The 24,295-nt window shown below is 41.5% G+C and overlaps 1 protein-coding gene across 5 annotated transcripts in view; it reads left to right on the top strand.

Annotated features, from left to right (window-relative positions):
* The window catches only part of CFAP74 (cilia and flagella associated protein 74), a 284,293-nt gene that overhangs the window by 148,986 nt on the left and 111,012 nt on the right, over nt 1-24,295 (top strand). For all 5 annotated transcript variants that reach the window (XM_077457647.1, XM_077457646.1, XM_077457645.1 and 2 more), the window contains one exon: nt 22,218-22,305. In XM_077457647.1, coding sequence (XP_077313773.1) covers nt 22,218-22,305 — 88 coding nt within the window. The remainder of the gene's footprint in view (nt 1-22,217; nt 22,306-24,295) is intronic.

The following is a 24,295-nucleotide window of genomic DNA, read 5'->3' as shown; positions in this document are numbered from 1 at the left end:
CCATCTTCCCTGTCCCTGCTGAAGAAAAGCAGGCCCAAACCATGATGCTGCCACCACCATGTTTGACAGTGGGGATGGTGTGTTGAGGGTGATGAGCTGTGTTGCTTTTACACCAAACATATCGTTTTGCATTGTGGGCAAAAAGTTTGATTTTGGTTTCATCTGACCAGAGCACCTTCTTCCACATGTTTGGTGTGTCTCCCAGGGGGCTTGTGGCAAACTTTAGATGAGACTTTTTATGGATATCTTTGAGAAATGGCTTTCTTCTTGCCACTCTTCCATAAAGGCCAGATTTGTGCAGTGTAAGACTGATTGTTGTCCTATGGACAGACTCTCCCATCTCAGCTGTAGTTCTCTGCAGTTCATCCAGAGTGATCATGGGCCTCTTGGCTGCATCTCTGATCAGTCTTCTCCTTGTCTGAGCTGAAAGTTTAGAGGGACGGCCAGGTCTTGGTAGATTTGCAGTGGTCTGATACTCCTTCCATTTCAAAATGATCGCTTGCACAGTGCTCCTTGGGATGTTTAAAGCTTTGGAAATCATTTTGTATCCGAATCCAGCTTTAAACTTCTCCACAACAGTATTACGGACCTGCCTGGTGTGTTCCTTGGTCTTCATGATGCTCTCTGCGCTTTCAACAGAACCCTGAGACTATCACAGAGCAGGTGCATTTATACAGAGACTTGATTACACACAGGTGGATTCTATTTATCACCATCAGTCATTTAGGACAACATTGGATCATTCAGAGATCCTCACTGAACTTCTGGAGTGAGTTTGCTGCACTGAAAGTAAAGGGGCCGAATAATTTTGCACGCAGCACTTTTCAGTTTTTTATTTGCTAAAAAAGTTTAAAATATCCAATAGATTTCGTTCCACTTCACAATTGTGTCCCATTTGTTGGTGATTCTTCACAAAAAATTAAAATTTTATATCTTTATGTTTGAAGCCTGAAATGTGGCAAAAGGTTGAAAAGTTCAAGGGGGCCGAATACTTTCGCAAGGCACTGTATGGTATCTAATACTGGGCAGAGTATCCATATGCCTGTAGTAGTGAGTGGTAGGTAATCCCTACATGTTTCACAAAACATTGGCTTCTTCAGAGGAATATGTATTTACCAGTGTGAGACAATGGCTCTAATAACAAAGGATACAAAAAACAAAATTTCAGTAATTGGCAACAGATTAGTACTTAATTTACAAAGCATGCAAAATAACAAATAACAAATGCATATATCAAACTGATCATGTGTCAAGGCTCCTGATATCACCCACTAAGGATGAGCTGAACACCCCCCCCCCCCCCGGTTCGCACCAGAACCTGCGAACAGACCTAAACTTCGTGTGAACTTTAGAACCCTATTAAAGTATATGGGACTCGAACGTTCAAAATCTAAAGTGCTAATTTTAAAGGCTAATATGCAAGTTACTGTCCTAAAAAGTGTTTGGGGACCCGAGGCCTGCCCCAGGGGACATGTATAAATGCAAAAAAAGTTTTAAAAACTGCAGTTTTTTCAGGAGCAGTGATTTTAATAATGATTAAAGTGAAACAATAAAAGTGTCATATTCCTTTAAATTTCGTAACCTGGGGATTGTCTATAGCAGGCATGTCCAAAGTCAGGCCCGCGGGCCGGTTTTGAACGGCCCGTCTGGTGTGCTGCGGGATCACGGCTGTCAGATGAGCTCCGTCGGCTTCAAAAGTGAAAGCAAAGTGCAGGGAAGTCTGCTTCCCCCCATAGTGTAGTACCCGGCTGAATGAGGAAGCTGGAAAGGTACTGTACTGTACTGTACCACAAACTAGATTAGTTTTAAAAGGGCTTTATTTATGTGTTTGTATGTGTGTGCATGTCTGTCTGTCTGTGAATAAATAAATAAAGTCGCGCTACGGACTACCCACCCTGTGAGTACTGAAATTTGAAAACAAATGAAATTTTTTTTTTAAATTAAGATTTAGGTATAACATTATTAAGGGACATTTATAGTGATCCTATGCGGCTTTGAAAGTTTTTTCCCATGCACAAGGATTTGGCATTAATTATTTTTGTATGAATTTTTGAATGAAGTTTGATGTTATTATTATATGGAATTTATATTAATTTGACACAGCAGTGTCAGCTCGTATTTGCACATACCAACTATTACTTTTCACCTTAATTTTATATGGCTTAATTAGTATTTCAGCACTGAGTCATAATTTTGCATTATATAGTTTGCAGATAGATCACTAACAGTATATATATATATATATATATATATATATATATATATATATATATATATATATATATATATATATATTTTTTTTTTATAGACAGGCTATCATATGCCAGGTATACAATTTTGGGTTTAGCACCATAGACTATTATTTATATCTTTCATGTCTGTCTGTCTGTATGTGTGTGCATGTCTGTCTGTCTCCCTGTATGTGTGTGCATGTCTGTCTATATGTGTGTGCATGTCTGTCTGTATGTGTGTGCATGTCTGTCTGTATGTATGTGTGTGCATGTCTGTCTGTCTGTATGTGTGTGCATGTCTGTCTGTATGTATGTGCGTGAAGGTCTGTCTGTCTGTATGTATGTGCATGTCTGTTTGTATGTATGTGCGTGCATGTCTGTCTGTATGTATGTGCATGTCCGTCTGTCTGTCTGTATGTGTGTGCATGTCTGTCTGTCTGTATGTATGTGCGTGCATGTCTGTCTGTCTGTGTGTATGTATGTGCGCATGTCTGTCTGTGTGCATGTGTGTGCATGTCTGTCTGTGTGTGCATGTATGTATGTATGTATGTGTGTGCATGTGTGTCTGTATGTGTGTGCATGTAAATGTATGTCTGTGTGTGCATGTGCGTGTATGTCTGTATGTATGTGTATGCATGTGTCTGTATGTATGTGCATGTGTCTATATATATGTCTGTATGTGTCTGTGTGTGCATGTGTCTGTATGTATGTAAGGTGCATATGTCTGTATGTGTGCATGTGTCTGTATGTATGTAAGGTGCATATGTCTGTATGTATGTGTGTGCATGTGTCTGTGTGCATGTGACTGTATGTGTGTGTGTGCAGGTGTCTGTGTGCATGTGACTGTATGTGTGTGTGTGCAGGTGTCTGTATGTATGTATGTATGTATGCTTGTGTCTGTATGTGTTTGTGTGTGCGCATGTGTCTGTGTATGTAAGTATATGCATGTGTCTGTATGTATGCATGTGTCTGTATGTGTGTATGTCTGTGTGTATGTATATATGTATGTATGTGTATGCATGTGTTTATGTGTGCACATTTGTCTGTATGTGTGTGCATGTGTGTATGTGTCCGTGTGTTACTTTTAATCCAGACCCCCCCCCCCCCCATTCTTGTACCATCAGAACTGCTTTTGTGGGGCTTGTGTGTGATAGCAGGCCAGGACTGCTGCTCCTCTGAAAAACAATCCATACACAGATCGCTTTTCAGAGGCATTTGAACTCTTTGGTGGTAAAGCGGCATTATGTTGCCTCCTCGCCACCTGTTTTAAGCCCGTAAATGCAGCATCACTATACTGTGTGGATTGCACAGTTGCGGGGTAGTTGCCATGCAGGCCCATTCACCCTGGGTATACCTCCAGCTGCAGCCACAGCATGTGTACACCCCCAGTTGCTCCCTCTGCAGCTAAGGGGGAAGAAGTTGGGGGCAGTAAAAACAGCTTAACCATGTGGTTTTACTGCCCCTCCAACAAGCCCTTGGTTCACATCTGCGTGGCTGCATGCTGCATGTATGGCAGCCCATGCATTTTAATGGGCTTCCCTACCCACAAAATAAGTCCCTGAGCTTTTTTTTTCTTTAAATTGCACTGCACCAAAAGCACCCCACGTTTCCAATGTGTGGGGTACCATTAAGAATTAACGGAACCCCTAAAGAGCAGAGCATTCATCTGTGTGTCGGGAACGAGCGCGGCAAAGGCAAGAGAATTCTTGTTGGGCAGTGTATGAATGCTCGAACTACCGAATTTTAATGGTTCAAAGAATCTGGCCCTCTTTGAAAAAAGTTTGGACACCCCTGGTCTATAGTATGCCTGTGAAGGGGCGCATGTTTCCCGTGCTTAGAACTGTCCCTGCACAAAGTGTCATTTCTGCAGAAAAAAAAATCACTCGCGGCTATAATGAATTGTCGGCTCTGTAATACAAAGAACACTCATTGAAAGTCATTGATAAAAAAAAAAAGCGTGGTGTTCCCCCAAATTTAATTACCAGGCCCTTCAGGTCTGGTATGGATATTAAGGGGAACACCACGTCAAATAAAAAAAAAATGTTTACGTGGACCCCACGTCAAATGAAAAAAAAATTGACGTGGGGGTCCCCCTAAAAATCCATACCAGACCCTTTATCCGAGCATGCAACCTGGCAGGCTGCAGGAAAAGAGGGGGGGCGAGAGAGCACCCCCCCTCCTGAACCGTACCAGGCCACATGCCCTCAACATTGGGAGGATGCTTTGGGGGTCTGTGACGCCTCAAAGCACGTGTCCCCATGTTGATGGGGACAAGGGCCTCATCCCCACAACCCTGGCATGTGATTGTGGGGGTCTGCGGGCGGGCGGCTTATAAGAATCTGGAACCCCCTTTAACAAGGGGACCCCCAGATTCCGGCCCCCCCCTTTGAAATGGTAAGGGGGTACAAAAGTACCCCTACCATTTCACAAAGAAAGGGTAAAAAATAGTTCAATAAGACAAACACACTTTTGAAAAATTCCTTTATTAAAAATAAAAAAAAGATTCCAGCGGTGGTAATCCAGCTATCCAGCAATGGATGATCATCTCTCCAGCGATGGCTGATCTGATCCAGAGCAGTGCATCCATCCATCTTCTGTCTCCACGGAGGAGACACTGCAGGGATCCCGGCGGCCTGACATTTGTTATATGCGGAGGGCAGGGCCACCCGTCACCCGCCCCCACCCCCCACTGACGCGATTGGGGAAGCCGGGCTTCCCCAATGACGTGTGGGTGACCCCGCCCCCCCGCTGATGTAACGGAAACCTGCGTTACATCAGAGGGGGGCGGGGTCACCCATACGTTATTGGGGAACCCTGGCTTTCCTCACTAGCGTCAGAGGGGGGCTGGATCAGATCAGCCATGAAGGGTCTGGTATGAATATTCAGGGGGAACCCCGCGTCAATTTTTTTTTTTTTAATTTGACACCGGGTTCCCCTTAATATCCATACCAGACCTGAAGGGCCTGGTAATTGAATTTGGGGGAACCCCACGCTTTTTTTTTTTAATCAGTGACTTTCAATGAGTGTTCTCTGTATTACGGAAGCCGACAATTCATTATAGCCGCAAGTGATTTTAAATGAATTTTTTTTCTGCAGAAATGACACTTTGTGTAGGGACAGTTCTAAGCACGGGAAACATGCGCCCCTTCACAGGCATACTATAGACACCCCCCAGGTACGAAATTTAAAGGAATATTACACTTTTATTTTTTCACTTTAATCATTATTAAGATCACTGCTCCTGAAAAAAACGGCCGTTTTTAAAACTTTTTTTGCATTGATCAATATCCCCTGGGGCAAGACCCAGGTCCCCAACCGCTTTTTAGGACAGTAACTTGCATATTAGCCTTTAAAATTAGCACTTTAGATTTCTACAGGGTGTTCCGCGGCTTTTCGAATTTCCCGCGAACACCCCAAATTGTTCACTGTTCGCTGAACAGGCAATGTTCGAGTCGAACATGAGTTTGACTCGAACTAGAAGCTCATCCCTATCACCCACCACTTAGACCCCGCCTACCTAAGAGTGCCCCCATGGGCAGGGCATGCACCAAAGGAATCCAGCAACCACTGGGAGGGCACCGTATTCAAGTAGCTACAGGGGACATATAAGGAGCAGGCTTAATATAAATGGAGATAAAAAATAAATAGGGAGGGAGGAAGTTTAAGATTAAGGACATAGTATGGTCCTATGTGATGGGTTAACCTAGCCTCAATACTTAGAAAAATTTGGTTTGAAAGAGACATGGGTACAGAGTCACCAGAGACTCTCAATTCAGCAAGGCTACAGTTCTTAACATGACCAAAAGGTCTGCTGCAGGGGAGGGAAAGTATAAAACAGGTCAAAGGAAAAACTATAACTTTAATCAATATATGGGAATGATGGAATAGCAGATAATGAAGTAATTAAATGATAAGAGTGGGACACATGTTGCAAAAAGAGCATATGTCTTAATTGGGACATGTGTGTGGAAAATAAATAAATAAAAGTAAAATTAGAAAACTGGAATGAACAAAAATATAAAAAAAATAATTGAATTAATAATCGGGACAGGGATGCAAATAGTGAGCAGGTGCCCTGGTATAGTTGCAACCCAGGAAAGTTACAAACACACTGTGTAGACGCATAGAGCAGGGTAAGACAATTCTCAAAGTATCGCTCAGAGTATCAGATGTCAGAACGGGACCTTAACGTGGTAGTACAAAAATATTTTGGGTCAAATAATGCTATGCCAATCGAAATAAAGCCATTAAAAATAGATATGTTGTGAAAAATACCTGAAATTCACAGAGTAGTAGCATAGGCACCACTGGAATCCAGCAGATGGAAAACTGGATTTACTGCTCTTATATATCCTCCCCCACTCAGACGGCGTCTGACATCACCAACCGAGTGCGGATGTAAAGAGGCCAGTGTGCATGCGCCAATGAGTCCTCCTTTCGCCTACATCTCCCAGGGTTCCGGGCGGTAGGCCTAGTGTACCACATGACACGTCAATTGACGTGCAGCGCAACATAGCATTGAGGGATGTACATGCAGAGGCAGGGGGAGTAAACCTCCCCAGGCGACTTGCCCAGAAAGCGGGATAGGGCAGCCCAGTGATGGAGGGTGGGCCAGAGAAGGGATCATGACACCAGCACAGTTGACAAAGGCCAAAAATAGGCGAGGGGTCATAAAGGAACCCAAGCCCTGGGCGTCCATGCAGCCACACACAGCACCCAGTCAGGGCCAACAGGATTAGTTAAATAAGACAAACACACTTGAAGTGCAGTCACTGTAGATCCGAAGGGGACATGCAAGGAAAATAAAAAACTGCATTTTAGCTTGCACATGATTGGATGATAAAATCAGCAGTGCTTCCCCTAATTTCAGATCTACCTCTCAGATTTACAGCGAGTGCACTTTCAGTGTCATTTCAAGTGCACTTTGCACTTGTAGTTTGCACTTGTAGTGCAAAGTGGATTCACCTTTCATAAATAACCCCCATTGTCTATATATCTGTGCCAAGAGATGACATGCTGCAACAGACCAGACATGTCACCTTTGCCAAAAAGTTCCCTCTCCCACCCCCCCAGATACAGGTTGGCATAGGATGGGGGAAAACAGGTCGTCCCCATAGCCACCCCCCGCACCTGGAGGAAATGGGAGGGTCCAAACATAAAGATGTTCCCAGTCAAAAGCTGATGTTCGCTTTGACTGAAGATCTTTCAAGCAGTAGTTTGGTTTAGGGTCTTCTTATCGATTGTGAGGGCTGTCTGATGTGTATGGCTTTCCACATCACCCCTGCATGCAGCTTGCAAGATACTACTGTGTAAGTGTATTTGAATAAAGTGCAATTGATTTTACATTCACACTGACCTGGCACTCTCCCTTTTCTGTTTTTTGTCTCTCAATGAAAGACGAAAGAGAAAATATAATTTTATGTACTGTAAAATACTTTCTTTGAGGTTATTCAGAAACACCGCTCTTGCTCCTCTGCTTAGATATTGGGCATTTTGCCAAGGTTATTTGGTTTTCTCTTTTTGCTCTGCTCACTACCGGTTGACATTCTCTGACAGGGATTAACCAACCTTATTGAGCTGTCCTACCTGCTTGTTTAGGGCTCTTTCACACGGGACAGATCCTTGATGATCCACCCCATAGACATCTGCTTGCTTTCACATGGGACGGAGCGATCCCCGCTGAGCAGGAAGATAACGGGTCTGTCTCTGCACCCTATGGGAGATTGGATGACGACGGACGGCAGACGGTTTGAAAAGTAGGTCTTTCCTCCATCACACTTTTTCGGATCGGAGTGGGTCGGATGTCAGCGGACATGTCACCACTGACATCCGATGCTCCATAAAGGTCTATGGAGCATCCGTTCAGGTCCGCCCAAAAAAACTGACCGGCGGACCTAAACGGATCGTTTGTCTGAAAGAGGCCTAAGTTTGTCTTACGCCTAGCATTCTGCTGGAAATAGCAGCAAACCCTACTTGAATATGGTTGATCTTCAACAGCTGTGTCTCTCAGTGAACTCAGAGAAAATGATTTTGTAGTAACCTCAAAAATTCTATTTCAAATGCAGAACATAATAAAGTTAATTGTAAATGTAAAAAGTATACTTTTTCTAGCAGTGAATTGAAAACCTAGGCAAACCTACTAAGGAAAATGTGCACAATTTGCTTGATGGAGCCTGAAAAAAAATCACTTCTGCTTACACGTTTCACATTTGTATAGGAACATGATCTACAGTCTCAACTCTTCCCTGACTTTGCAGGTCTTAATGCCAATTTGTAAAGAAAAAGTATTGTTGCCTAGGCACACAGGGGACCTGCATTTGTTTCAGCAAGCTCAAAGCTTGGGTGAAATACCATCACGATGGATTACTTTGGTTTCTTGGCTCAGTTGACAACTTTCCGCCCAACATTTTTATTTAAAGACTCATCGAGTAGTCTCACATAAGGAGGATATTTATGGGGATCCAGGGTGTTGTGCAGCAGGTACTTTGGTGATTAATACAGGGCGCTAAGTGACAACTCTGCAGCTTTTCAGGATTGTTTGCTAGTCACTTTCCAAAAAATGCTGGATCCTCAGAAAACGTAAAGTTTATAGCTCCGAACAAGAAATTAAGCTGGTGCTGCCGGAACGGAACTTGGTTCTCTTCCCGATGAATTAACATGCTGAATTTAAACATGTTGCAGTCATTTATACAACAGCCTGTCTTACTTCCATGGCTTTCAAATGACATGCTTGTTGATGGCTGGTGTAATTAGCAGAATGCAACCAATCAAAGATATGTGGTGTGTAAAGGCAATTGGTTTACTTACTTTGTAGTCTTGACTTTTTTATCTCCCAGTTAAGAGTGCCTCTTGCAATAAATTAGCATCTTCTCAATCAGTTATAATTAAAAATATGTAGGATTGTGTGGAGGAGTTTTATTTATACAAGGATTTTTTTAATATAATTTTTCAATGGACACCATCCCTCAATATACGAAAAATTCAAGAACCCCTTACAGTCAAAAAAGGCAGAAATAGGTAAACAGGACTTTATATGTGCCACAGAGAAATCACACACAAATAAAATATCAATATTTTATTAAATAATTATAAAAATAAGACAAATTACATTGGTTATATACAAGACATTATTGTTTTTAGCAATGTTGTGATATTTGGTGTCTAGGACTGATGCATTTTGTGAAGGGCTCACTTCCTCAGGATCCATGCCATTTATTTATACAGTGAATTGGATATTCTACAAAAATAAACAACATATAAACAAAATATACACATACAATATAAAATAGTACAACCTATACAAAATCATTATGATACAATCAAAGTTTACATATATTTCTGAAAATATCACACAGAAAAAAGAAATCAGTTATTCCAGACTATCTTATATATATCTCACATATGTCAAACATGGGTGGAATCTGCAAGGGGATGAATCTGGGGACATACAACCCCCAAATCCGAAAATTACTGCCAACAATAAAGATATCATAATTGCCACAATACATGCACCCTATTTAAATAGCCTGCGTTTCTTTCCTTGCAGGGAATCCCATGTTCATATGAACCCATACAGAGAATAAACAAAGAACCTATAATGTAAAAGCAACCTATCTTAAAAAGGGGGGATAGGGAACAACAAAATCCAATACACGTTTACTTTGTTTATATGTTGTTTTCTTTTGTAGAATATTCAATTCATTTCATATATAAAGAGTATGGATCCTGAGGAAGTGAGTCCTTCAGGAAACGCATCGGTACTAGACACCTAATATCACAACATTGGTTATATACACAATTTTATTATTTTTAGAAATGTCCCTTGTCTTATATTTTATAATGCTTTAATATAAGATTGATATTTTATTTCCATGTGATTTCTTTGTAGCACATATAAAGTCCCGCTTACCTGAGTATTACACATATATGTATGAAAATTTGTGGACAAGTGACCATCACTCTGTTTCTGCAATAAAAAATTGTGATATAGAACAAATTGTAATGCACAAATTACATCCATATAATACAGATACACATTGTACCTTTTAAATAGCAGTCAACAGATCTCAAAAAACCATCAGCCAAGAAATAAAATAAATGATCCAGATTTTCTAAGCAGTCCCACTATATATACAGTATACTAGTCTATACCACCCCGACACAGACTGTAAACACAAGTAAGACAAAAAAAATATATAATACTGCAAATAAACCCGAGATACCATCACAGATGGAAACCCCTGAGGGCTTTTTACCTATGCTTTTAGAAACTATGCTGTAGCTATATAAGCCCATGTAAATATCCTAGGATGGTAGATGTCATAGGAAGATAAGAAATTACATCCACACAGGAGGACAATCAAAAGTCCAAATAGGGGGGTTCAACAAAAAAAAGAAAATTAAAACGTATGCATCTTAGGCTCAAATAATGAAACTCAGTTCCACATGATTAATAAGGATGGACAAAAAAATATCTGCAGTCTCATCAGAATGTGAAGTAACTTCCTGTGTTACATGAGCACTCCCTGTCACTTCAGAGCGAAATGACGTCACTTCTAGCACATAGACAGCACTGCAATAATGTCTCACCCCCTCACAGTGGAAAACCACCTAGAGGAAAGTTACCCGAGGATGGAAAAAGGAAGAACCAAGGCTGGAGCGAGATAACTCCTCCAACCAAAGGCAACACAATCCACCACACAGGGCACGCATAGGGATCCAAATAGAAGCCCCAAATCCCCAGAAGCCACCTTAAAACAGCAATCCAGGGCAGTGGCCTCCATGTGCTGGTTGTCACCCCCACTAGATACCACGTAGGAGAACCAAAGGATGTACACAACACAATACCTAAAATAAAACCTAGAAGCAAAACATGCACCTAATACAAAATTCTATTGGGGTAAAATGTCACATACATCAGGTGTAACAATTGTCCATATACAACAAATATACCGTCTATATACAATTGACCAATATATAGGCAGCCTAAAGGAATTCCTCTGATTGGCCAGATACCCTTCTAAAAAGGATTTGTAGCTGACCTTTTTTATTCGAGACCTGAGGGATCTGTCACGTATCTTACAGCGGAGTCTGAAATGCTGAGGATGGCCTCTTGTACGCTTCCGTTTCCAACACCCCTGGTAGTGGGGACAGGAAGTGCTGGGGCAATGAAAGGGTGCAGGTGCCTGCAAGCTGAAGGCTGGAGCTTTGAGAAACAGGATCCTCTTGGAGGAAGGCTTGAAGACTGATCACCAGAACTGTTCAGCGGAAGCCAGGCAGGTATGTATGGATTTAGGAACAACTGCAAAGTCAGGAACAGGCAAAGGTTGGCAACTGGCTGGCGACAAGGTACATAAACGGAAGGCAAGTTTGTAGTCAAGGACAGGCAGAGGTTTGCAACAGGCTGGCAGTGAGGTACAGAATCAGGAAGCGGAGCCGTAGTAGAGAATCCAAGCCGAGGTCTGTATAATCAGTAGAGGTAGATAACAAGCAGGGGCGATCCAGGAGAATGGTCAAGGAAGCCATGTTTGTCAGGAGCAAGGTAACAGCAATCAGGAACTCAGGAACAAGCTGAAGACGATCCAGCACTGGTTTTAGGCAGAGACTCTGTTTATATAGGGCACCATGCACCAGGATTGGTGGACACGAATGTGTGTGTACCAGTGCGCACGCGCATTTGCATGGGTGCGCGAGTGCGCATGTTCATTTCGGAACTCGTTCATCTCTGTCACGGACACCACACATGCCCATTAGCATTAGCGGAATGGGAATTAGCCACTGCTGCATGGAGACGAGCATTAGCACTGTGAGTTCTCTGACAATGCCCATTGCCATTAGTGGAATGGGAATTAGCCACTGATGCACGAAGACGGGCATTAGCACTGTAAGTTCTCTGACAGGATCTGTAACTCTTAATTCTTTTTATAGGTGTGCTTTGAGATGGACCATTACTAATGCAGGAAATCTAAGATTAGGAACTACAAAATCATGATAGTTAACCACATGTTTACTTATATGGGAAAATATATTGCCCAGATTAGCCAGATGGGTATGATCATATATTCTCCTCAAGAGTTCACACTTCGTTTTTCCTACATAGTGTGCTCCACAAGGGCCCACCATGAGGTCAATGACCCCTTTTGTATTTTAATGAACAAAGTGGTTAGACTGGTGACGCATACTATTAATCAAGTTAGGATTTCTTTCAGTCCAAATAAATTGTCAGTAAGGGCAATCACCACATCTGAAGGTACCCCTGCTTGTGCAGGGATCTTTCCATCTCAAAATTGCTGTTTACTAGCTTATAACGAGGGGGGAGCACATCTGAAACTCTATGGTTTAGTCAACAGTGGCCAGTTTTGAACACATTTTTTCACACACCAAGTATGGAGTCACATTGGTGACAAGAGCTTTGCTACAGAGTGAAATTTTAGCAAATTTGAAAAAGGATAGACATTCATAAACATTCTTCTTAGGACAGTGCCTTGCTAATTTGGTTAACCCATTGGCACTTTCACCTTTAGCCCTTGTTCACACGGTCGGAAATTCCGAGGGAAAAGGTCAGATCGGATTATACTGTCGGAAAATCCGATCATGTGTGGGCTCTATCGGACTTTTTCCGTCAGAGTGAAAAAAATCAGATCAGACTTTTTCCAATTGTTTGTAGAGAATTCCAATCAGACAAAATGTCACACATGCTTAGATCAAAGTATGACAGCAAAGCTATTGGCTACTAGGCAGAACATAGTTCCGTCGGAACAAATGAGCGTCATCACGTTCCGAACGATCGGATTTTCCGACAACTTTGTCCGACCGTGTGTATGCAACACCAGTTTCAGTTGGAAAAAATCTGACGGATTTTGTGGTCGGAATTTTCAACAGTGTGTACAAGGGCTAAGACTAAGCAATACACTTATATTGATATATAGCATGTGTGTATGTGTGTATTAGCATTTTTGTGCTCATCATAAGAATATGTCCTATTTCTTACAATGCTTCTTACTTGTAATTAAAATTCCTTGATAACCTGACAGAACAAAATACTTACAGTATATTCCTACTGATTTTTATTTCCCTCATGACTTTGGGGTAATTGCTTATTCCCTGTAAACCCTGTGGAGGTCCTAATAATAGATATGCTTGAGGTCGAAAAGAACGCTTGTTGGATCAAAGTGACATATGGACAGAGAGATTGCTGTCGAGTTTGAAGTGCAGCCCCCAAGAAGGAGAACAGCTTGTAAATGTTGGGCTGGCGTATGTGTGTTTAATTAACTTTGGATGCAGGTTGAATTTGTGCATCAGCATTAGCAGGTGGCATAACATCTGAAGCCAAAATTACTAGTTCTGTGACTCTAAACACATACCGTGTGTGTGTGTATCAAGTTTAGCAAGAGGAATTTATCACTTAGCACTGAGATTTTTCTTGCAGCAAAATGCAAAGACAGCTTGGTGGAGTATTTTAAGTGGAAATAAAGCCAAAACTTTTTTTTTTATTATTTTGGATAGAGGTAGGGGAGGGGAAGGTTATAACCCCTCAGTTTTTTGAGGTGGGTTTTGCCATCTGTGTCCCATTGGGAAGATCTCTCTTAATTTCCTGTCCTGTAGCCACTACAGAAGGTGAGAGGAAATCCCTCCAAAGTTAGGGGAATTTCTAGTTGTTACCAGGGCAACTCAAAATTTTCTTTTACTTTTACTCCTTTTGATAATAGTCACCTGGAGTCTTCGCAATGGGGTTATAGGCAGCAATCAATACTCTGTCTGTCACCTTGATAAAGGGGCTGCCTTGGCTCCAAAAAAATTGGTGATGTATTATGACCATTATTGCACATTTTGCTGTCATTATTTCAGTATAATCTCATTAAAATTGTTGGATCTACTGACTGACTGCTGGCTTTTTTGTGGTTTTATATATTATCACTGTTAGTTGTGTGCTCCCAATATGTGGAAGTAACGGTTAGGTGCTGGATGAATTTGTTACAACCAATAAAAACCTGACAGGTGTTCTGATCCCTCTCCACCCTATCCAAAATGTAAAAAAATAGTTTGAGCTTTACTTCTACCTTAATGAAATGTATGTAATGGATGTGAAAGTGGGTGTTGCTATTGGCAAATTTCCACTGTCGTTTTTTTTTTTTTCAGAATTAAGATCCAGACAAAAAGCTAAATAAATAATTGAAATATATATAACACAAAAACTTTTCACTTATGGTTAGTGTTTGGCTGAAGCCATTTATTATCAATAAACTGTGTTTACTCTTTTTAAATCATAATGAAAATAGAAACTACCCAATGGTGATTTTGGCCTAATAACATGCAAACAAGTTGACACAAAGGGGTTTGAATGGCTATTAACCACTTCAGGACCGCCGTATTGCCATTGTACGTCAGCACAATGGCACAGGCAGGCACAATGACGTACATCTACGTGATTGCCTTCCAGCGGGTGGGGGGTCCGATCGGACCCCCTCCCGCTGTTTACGGCGGTCCGATTCGGTCCAGGAGCGCTCCGTGATGAGGAGATGGCCGTTGGTTTTCGGCCACCCCCTCTGGATCGCTCCTGGCCAATGAGAAGCTTCCTCCCCTGTGTATTGTTTACACAGGAAGGAGGAAGTGATGTCATTCTCCTGGGGGCGGTCTTTTTGACCGGACTACGAGGAGAAGACTAAAAGTAAGTGTGCACCAACACTACACTGACATGTAGGTACACACAGGCACACAAACCCCCCCCCCCCCCGATCCCCCCCCCCGATCGCCCCCCCTCCCCCCCCAGTCACAGTGTCACTGATTGCATTGATCATTTCTTTACTGATCAATGCATTCAGTGTCAGTTGTGACAGTAAAAACTGTCAGGACAGTTAGTGTTAGGTCCAGGGTAGCCCCCTATCACCCCCCAATAAAGATTTAACCCCCTGATTGCCCCTAGAGTTAACCCTTTCACCCCCTTTTGCCAGTGTCACTAAGCGATCATTTTTCTGATCGCTGCATGTGTCGCTAGGTAGCTAGTTATTTTTTTAGGTTCACCGCCAGGTTTTTATATCGCTAGGTACCCCGATATACTACCCAATAATGTTTTTAACCCCCTGATTGGCGCTAGTTAACCCTTTCACCCCCTTTTGCCAGTGTCACTAAGCGATCGTTTTTCTGATCGCTGCATTAGTGTCGCTACAGTCGCTAGGTAGCTAGTTATTTTTTTAGGTTCACCGCCAGGTTTTTATAGCGCTAGGTACCCCGATATACTACCCAATAATGGTTTTAACCCCCTGATTGCCGCTAGTTAACCCTTTCACCCCCTTTTGCCAGTGTCACTAAGCGATCATTTTTCTGATCGCTGCATGTGTCGCTAGGTAGCTAGTTATTTTTTTAGGTTCACCGCCAGGTTTTTATATCGCTAGGTACCCCGATATACTACCCAATAATGGTTTTAACCCCCTGATTGCCGCTAGTTAACCCTTTCACCCCCTTTTGCCAGTGTCACTAAGCGATCGTTTTTCTGATCGCTGCATTAGTGTCGCTACAGTCGCTAGGTAGCTAGTTATTTTTTTAGGTTCACCGCCAGGTTTTTATAGCGCTAGGTACCCCGATATACTACCCAATAATGGTTTTAACCCCCTGATTTCCGCTAGTTAACCCTTTCACCCCCTTTTGCCAGTGTCACTAAGCGATAATTTTTCTGAGCGCTGCATCAGTGTCGCTAGGTAGCTAGTTATTTTTTTAGGTTCACCGCCAGGTTTTTATAGCGCTAGGTACCCCGATATACTACCCAATAATGGTTTTAACCCCCTGATTGCTGCTAGTTAACCCTTTCACCCCCTTTCACCAGCGATCACAGTATAAGTGTCACTGGTGACGCTGGTTAGCCAGTTAGTTATTTAGGTTCCCCGTCAGGTTTTTATATAGCGCCAGGGACCCCCATATACTACCTAATAAAAATTTGAACCCCCTGATTGCCCCTAGTTAACCCTTTCACCACTGATCACCGTATAAGTGTTACGGGTGACTCTGGTTAGTTTGTTTTTTATAGCATTTTATATTCAAATCCGGAAGGCAGTGCTTGGTTTTCGGGGTCCCGTACGTGGCTAGGCTCCCAAAAAGTCCCCCACATGTGGTATCCCCGTACTCGGGAGAAGCAGCAGAATTTATTTTGGGGTGTAATTTGACTTCTGCCCATAGCATGTGTGAGCAATATATCATTTAGTGACAACTTTGTGCAAAAAAAAAAAAAGTTTGTAATATTCCCGCAACTTTTGGCAAAATATAAAATATTCCATGGACTCAACATGCCTCTCAGTAAATAGCTTGGGGTGTCTACTTTCCAAAATGGGGTCATTTGGGGGGGTTTTGTGCTATTTTGGCATTTTATGGCCTTCGAAACTGTGATAGGTAGTGAGGAGTTAAATCAAAAATTTGCACCCTTAGAAATCCTGAAGGTGGTGATTGGTTTTCGGGGTGCCGTGCGCGACTAGACTCCCAAAAAGTCCCACACATGGGGTATCCCCGTACTCGGGAGAAGCAGCAGAATGTATTTTGGGGTGTCATTTCACATATGCCCATAGCATGTGTGAGCAATATATCATTTAGTGACAACTTGGTGCAAAAAAAAAAAAGTTTGTAATATTCCCGCAACTTGTGGCAAAATATAAAATATTCCATGGACTCAACATGCCTCTCAGTAAATATCTTGGGGTGTCTACTTTCCAAAATGGGGTCATTTGGGGGGGTTTTGTGCTATTTTGGCATTTTATGGCCTTCGAAACTGTGATAGGTAGTGAGGAGTTAAATCAAAAATTTGCACCCTTAGAAATCCTGAAGGTGGTGATTGGTTTTCGGGGTGCCGTGCGCGACTAGACTCCCAAAAAGTCCCACACATGTGGTATCCCCGTACTCGGGAGAAGCAGCAGAATGTATTTTGGGGTGTCATTTCACATATGCCCATAGCATGTGTGAGCAATATATCATTTAGTGACAACTTGGTGCAAAAAAAAAAAAGTTTGTAATATTCCCGCAACTTGTGGCAAAATATAAAATATTCCATGGACTCAACATGCCTCTCAGTAAATAGCTTGGGGTGTCTACTTTCCAAAATGGGGTCATTTGGGGGGGTTTTGTGCTATTTTGGCATTTTATGGCCTTCGAAACTGTGATAGGTAGTGAGGAGTTAAATCAAAAATTTGCACCCTTAGAAATCCTGAAGGTGGTGATTGGTTTTCGGGGTGCCGTGCGCGACGAGACTCCCAAAAAGTCCCACACATGTGGTATCCCCGTACTCGGGAGAAGCAGCAGAATGTATTTTGGGGTGTCATTTCACATATGCCCATAGCATGTGTGAGCAATATATCATTTAGTGACAACTTGGTGCAAAAAAAAAAAAGTTTGTAATATTCCCGCAACTTGTGGCAAAATATAAAATATTCCATGGACTCAACATGCCTCTCAGTAAATAGCTTGGGGTGTCTACTTTCCAAAATGGGGTCATTTGGGGGGGTTTTGTGCTATTTTGGCATTTTATGGCCTTCGAAACTGTGATAGGTAGTGAGGAGTTAAATCAAAAATTTGCACCCTTAGAAATCCTGAAGGTGGTGATTGGTTTTCGGGGTGCCGTGCGCGACTAGACTCCCAAAAAGTCCCACACATGTGGTATCCCCGTACTCGGGAGAAGCAGCAGAATGTATTTTGGGGTGTCATTTCACATATGCCCATAGCATGTGTGAGCAATATATCATTTAGTGACAACTTTGTGCAAAAAAAAAAAAGTTTGTAATATTCCCGCAACTTTTGGCAAAATATAAAATATTCCATGGACTCAACATGCCTCTCAGTAAATAGCTTGGGGTGTCTACTTTCCAAAATGGGGTCATTTGGGGGGGTTTTGTGCTATTTTGGCATTTTATGGCCTTCGAAACTGTGATAGGTAGTGAGGAGTTAAATCAAAAATTTGCACCCTTAGAAATCCTGAAGGTGGTGATTGGTTTTCGGGGTGCCGTGCGCGACTAGACTCCCAAAAAGTCCCACACATGGGGTATCCCCGTACTCGGGAGAAGCAGCAGAATGTATTTTGGGGTGTCATTTCACATATGCCCATAGCATGTGTGAGCAATATATCATTTAGTGACAACTTGGTGCAAAAAAAAAAAAGTTTGTAATATTCCCGCAACTTGTGGCAAAATATAAAATATTCCATGGACTCAACATGCCTCTCAGTAAATAGCTTGGGGTGTCTACTTTCCAAAATGGGGTCATTTGGGGGGGTTTTGTGCTATTTTGGCATTTTATGGCCTTCGAAACTGTGATAGGTAGTGAGGAGTTAAATCAAAAATTTGCACCCTTAGAAATCCTGAAGGTGGTGATTGGTTTTCGGGGTGCCGTGCGCGACTAGACTCCCAAAAAGTCCCACACATGTGGTATCCCCGTACTCGGGAGAAGCAGCAGAATGTATTTTGGGGTGTCATTTCACATATGCCCATAGCATGTGTGAGCAATATATCATTTAGTGACAACTTGGTGCAAAAAAAAAAAAGTTTGTAATATTCCCGCAACTTGTGGCAAAATATAAAATATTCCATGGACTCAACATGCCTCTCAGTAAATAGCTTGGGGTGTCTACTTTCCAAAATGGGGTCATTTGGGGGGGTTTTGTGCTATTTTGGCATTTTATGGCCTTCGAAACTGTGATAGGTAGTGAGGAGTTAAATCAAAAATTTGCACCCTTAGAAATCCTGAAGGTGGTGATTGGTTTTCGGGGTGCCGTGCGCGACTAGACTCCCAAAAAGTCCCACACATGTGGTATCCCCGTACTCGGGAGAAGCAGCAGAATGTATTTTGGGGTGTCATTTCACATATGCCCATAGCATGTGTGAGCAATATATCATTTAGTGACAACTTGGTGCAAAAAAAAAAAAGTTTGTAATATTCCCGCAACTTGTGGCAAAATATAAAATATTCCATGGACTCAACATGCCTCTCATTAAATAGCTTGGGGTGTCTACTTTCCAAAATGGGGTCATTTGGGGGGGTTTTGTGCTATTTTGGCATTTTATGGCCTTCGAAACTGTGATAGGTAGTGAGGAGTTAAATCAAAAATTTGCACCCTTAGAAATCCTGAAGGTGGTGATTGGTTTTCGGGGTGCCGTGCGCGACTAGACTCCCAAAAAGTCCCACACATGTGGTATCCCCGTACTCGGGAGAAGCAGCAGAATGTATTTTGGGGTGTCATTTCACATATGCCCATAGCATGTGTGAGCAATATATCATTTAGTGACAACTTGGTGCAAAAAAAAAAAGTTTGTAATATTCCCGCAACTTGTGGCAAAATATAAAATATTCCATGGACTCAACATGCCTCTCAGTAAATAGCTTGGGGTGTCTACTTTCCAAAATGGGGTCATTTGGGGGGGTTTTGTGCTATTTTGGCATTTTATGGCCTTCGAAACTGTGATAGGTAGTGAGGAGTTAAATCAAAAATTTGCACCCTTAGAAATCCTGAAGGTGGTGATTGGTTTTCGGGGTGCCGTGCGCGACTAGACTCCCAAAAAGTCCCACACATGTGGTATCCCCATACTCGGGAGAAGTAGCGGAATATATTTTGGGGTGCAATTCCACATATAACCATGGCATGTGTGAGCAATATATCATTTAGTGACAACTTTTTGTAAAAAAAATATATATTTTTTTTTTTTGTCATTATTCAATCCCTTAGGACAAAAAAAATAAATATTCAATGGGCTCAACATACCCATCAGCAATTTCCTTGGGGTGTCTACTTTCCAAAATGGGGTCATTTGGGGGGGATTTGTACTGCCCTGCCATTTTAGCACCTCAAGAAATGAGATCGGCAGTCATAAATTAAAAGCTGTGTAAATTCCAGAAAATGTACTCTAGTTTGTAGACGCTATAACTTTTGCGCAAACCAAAAAATATACGCTTATTGACATTTTTTTTACTAAAGACATGTGGCTGAATAAATTTTGCCCTCAATGTATGACTAAAATTTAGTTTATTCGATTTTTCTTATAACAAAAAGAAGAAAATATCTTTTTTTTTCAAAATTTTCGCTCTTTTTCCATTTATATCGCAAAAAAAAAAAATCGCAGAGGCAATCAAATACCATCAAAAGAAAGCTCTATTTGTGGGAAGAAAAGGACGCAAATTTCGTTTGGGTGCAATATTGCATGACCGCGCAATTACCAGTTAAAGCAGCGCAGTGCGAAATTGCAAAAAGACCTCTGGTCCTTAAGGTGTTTATTGGTCCGGAGCTGAAGTGGTTAAAGGTAAAGGTAACCATCCCCACCTGTGCTTAATTAGATGTAATTAGTATGTGTGTGTGTGTATAAAAGGTCAATGAGTTTCTGGACTCCTGACAGACCCTTGCATCTTTCATCCAGTGCTGCACTGACGTTTCTGGATTCTGAGTCATAGGGAAAACAAAAGAATTGTCAAAGGATCTGCGGGAAAAGGTAGTTGTACTGTATAATATAGGAAAGGGCTATAAAAAGACATCCATGGAATTGAGAATGCCGATCAGCAGTGTTCAAACTCTAATCAAGAAATGGAAAATGAGGGGTTCTGTTCTGTGAAACCAAAACACGGTCAGGTAGACCAACTCAAATTTCAGCCACAACTGCGAGGAAAATTGTTTGGGAGTTCAACTCTACTGAGGAGTTCTACACTATTCTTCTAACCGGGACACTACACTGTTAATAATAGGCTTTTAGCAGAGTGGGAGAAGGCTAGAACCTATATTGGCTTATTTTTTGATACCTATGTCCCTGTTGGGGATTTCTGCTCACTTCTTGTCTCAGAGACCACATTGACAGCATTGGAAAGCCCAAAACTTGACAGAGGATACTTCTTTATCCAAAACTAACCAAAAAGTTTTAGCTTGAGTTCTGGTTTAAATTTCTTTATGGAACATTTTTGTTTTGGTTCAAGTAATTTTATTTCATTTATAATATAATAAAGAGCATAATAAAGTAAAAGCAAAAATCCAAAAACAGGGACCAAAATAAAAACGACTGGGGCGGTTTTCAGGTGCTTTAGCACTGGAAATGGCCTCTGCTAAGTGCCTGAAAACCACCACACATTCATTCCAGTTACATTCCACACTCAGGCAATGCACTTGCAGGACGATAGGAAAAGCCCTGCAAGCTGTATCTTTGGAGCGGGTTGGCTGTATTTAGCGATCTCAAAATGCCCTACCCATTGGAATTAATGGGCAGTGTTCTCAAAGCACCTGAAAAGCGATTTGAAGGTAGCACAAAACGGTTAAAAGCTCCCCGCTAGCGACCTTAAACAGTGCTAAAACAAGCAGTGCTTTACCGTGAACGTGACTACAGCCCCAGTGTAAAAGGGGTCTAACTACTGGGCTAGGGATGCCTAAAAGTTTACGTCCGGCTCTGAGCATGCATGAAAGGCAGTGAACCCATCACACAAGCAATCTTGCTAGGAGCATGATACACAAAAACAATGTACACGAAACCCACGGAAATGTGTTTTATTTGGGTTACAGGGTAGCCAATTGTAATTTTTTGTTTGTTTTAGAATATTATATTTTGCCACAGTTTGAAATGGAAAGATCATTTTTAATAATGTTAAATTACAAAATGCTTTTTGTGGCAAATCAGCAAATCTATGAGATGACTTTTCATAAAGCTGAATTAAATGCAAACAGCTAAAAATCAAGATAAAATTCTTATATGGGAGTATTTTGAGGGCTTGTGTTGTTGGGATTTGTTTTCTGTATTTGACAAGTGTTTGGACCACATGCCAAAGACAGGTCAGCAAAATGCCATTAATTTTAATTGAGTAGTGCACATGGCAGTTCAGAGGCTGTGTTTGGCCTGTTTGTGTTGCGTTGTGTTTCTTTGGACACCGCATGTCTTATGAAAATGCATTCTTTGCCATACATTTTAGTAAGATCTAGTCAATTAGCAGCTATATAGAATTCTAAAGTTTGTACATTTGTTGGTGACATATAATTTATTTGTTTTTCAGACACTCTCTTTTTGAAGATGCCGGTGAATATTTTGATAAAGAGACTGGAGTATTGGAGGTTCCTGTGACAATATCAGTGGTTGATCAGGTCAGCTCAATAATTAATTTTAAATAAAAAAATTGTGTTTTTTTGTACAAGGGCACACCTATTATTGCCAGGTTCTACTGTATATGCTCTGTTCTTCAAAGGGTGAGTAGATTTCGGAACCTCTGTCAGATTTTACGTGGCCATTGGTTACATTTCCCCTCACTTCAAATAGGGCAATAAAAAGCTCTACCCATGTGCATTTTTACTTTGCTAGGTTTAAATTGAATTGAGCTTCAACTGCCTTAAGTGAGTCACGACTTCATATTCATTGCTGTATCTTTAAGGAGGATAGGGCTACATCCAAGGTGAGACATCTTTCACTGTATCCATGAATATATGTGTGCTAGGGAGTTGAGGTGAGCTTGGGCGTTCTTCAAATTTGCAACCTTTACTTACCCTAATGAGCCATGGGTCAGGCCTGAGCTCAACTCTATTGGGATGTTCTATGCTTCTAACAGGGACGCAACAGTTTTAATAATAGGCTTTTAGCAGAGTGGGGGAAGGCTAGAACCTATATTGGCTTCCTTTTTGCTGCCTATGTCCCTGTTGGGGATTTCTGCTCACTTCCTGTCTCAAGGACCACATTGACAGCATTGGAAAGCCCAAAACCTGACAGAGGATACTTCTTTATCCAAGACTAAACACAAAAGTTTTAGCTCGAATTCTGGTTTAACTTTCTTTATGGAACATTTTTTTTGCTTCAAGTAATTGTATTTATTTTATAATATAATAAAGAGCATAACAAAGTAAAAGCAAAATTCCAAACACAGGAACCAAAATAAAAACGAACTCCAGCTTATTTGTGCCCCTCCTTGAAGCACATCCTCCCATCTATTAAGGAAAAAAACCTCAGACATACTTGAAAACCTAAGGCCTTCATACCGGTGTCACATTCCCGCCATTTTCTAGTTTATCACAGTCCTTACATTTGTGCAGCATTTTGCTCATGTAATGATGTGTGAGCACTGTTCAGTTTGGAAGCACTGTAAGCCCTGGCCAGCTTAATGACATACTTTTGTTTATTACTGCCTGGGCTTACAGGAAGTTGGTTGGATGATGATGAACACCATTTAAGAGGGGAGAGGGGCAAAGTAGAAACTCTAGCTTTTGTGTGCCCCTTCCCTGAAGCACATCCTCCCATCTATTAAGGAAAAAAAACTCATACTGTGCATACTTCAAATTATAAGGCCTTCAGACTGATCACGTAATTTCACAGGTCCCCCTTCCTCTAGTTCGGCATGGTCCTTACTTTTGGATAGCATTTTGCTCATGTAAGGAAGTGGGTCGGGTGATGATGAACACATGCTTGTCTTTTTTTTTTATTTCTCATTTAAAATAATTGGGCTTTTAAAATGCCAAACAGAAGTGATTGGTAGGGTAACCATATGAAATAACCATATCAAATCATATAATTGAAGGAATAAACCTGCTTTGAAGCCTATAAAGAATGATAAATGAAGGTAAAATGGGTATCTGGCACTCCAGGAAGCAATACCCTTAGCCAGTCTTTAGGTAAAAACCAGGTTGACCCACAGTAAGGGGGTGATTTAAAAAGAGGCAGCCATCCTCAGAGTGTGTCCAGCAACTCTGCAAAACATGTAAAAGAAACGGGGGGGGGGCACCTCTAAGTGTTGTATTAAAACAGTATAATTTATTGCACAAGATTAAAAATACGTGGGAGTAATGCTCATAATAAGTATATAGTCCTGGTAGTTCTACTGCATCTCACAGGCTCCTCGCACAATCCAGGTAGCTGGGAGAGGTTCTGGTGTGATGTTGTGCTGAGTAGCGGTACATTCAGGAAAACCAGGAAGTAGTCAGCTCCATGCTGTCCAGCTTGATAAAGCTCTGTTATAACACAGAGCTAAGAATTTTTTAGCTCAATTTGTGCTCTATTTTGCATAACCTGTCAACCTTTGTAAGCCCAACTATTTATAATCGACTATTTTTGCGAAATTCCTTCATCCCATTGCCTTTGGTCCGCTGACCA

This window comes from Lithobates pipiens, unplaced genomic scaffold, assembly GCF_037356315.1.
Source record: "Lithobates pipiens isolate NorthernLeopardFrog02 unplaced genomic scaffold, aLitPip1_a1.2 Scaffold_27, whole genome shotgun sequence".
Taxonomy (NCBI): domain Eukaryota; kingdom Metazoa; phylum Chordata; class Amphibia; order Anura; family Ranidae; genus Lithobates; species Lithobates pipiens.
The sequence above is the reverse complement of the archived record's forward strand: the minus strand, read 5'-3'. Positions and strand labels throughout refer to the sequence as shown.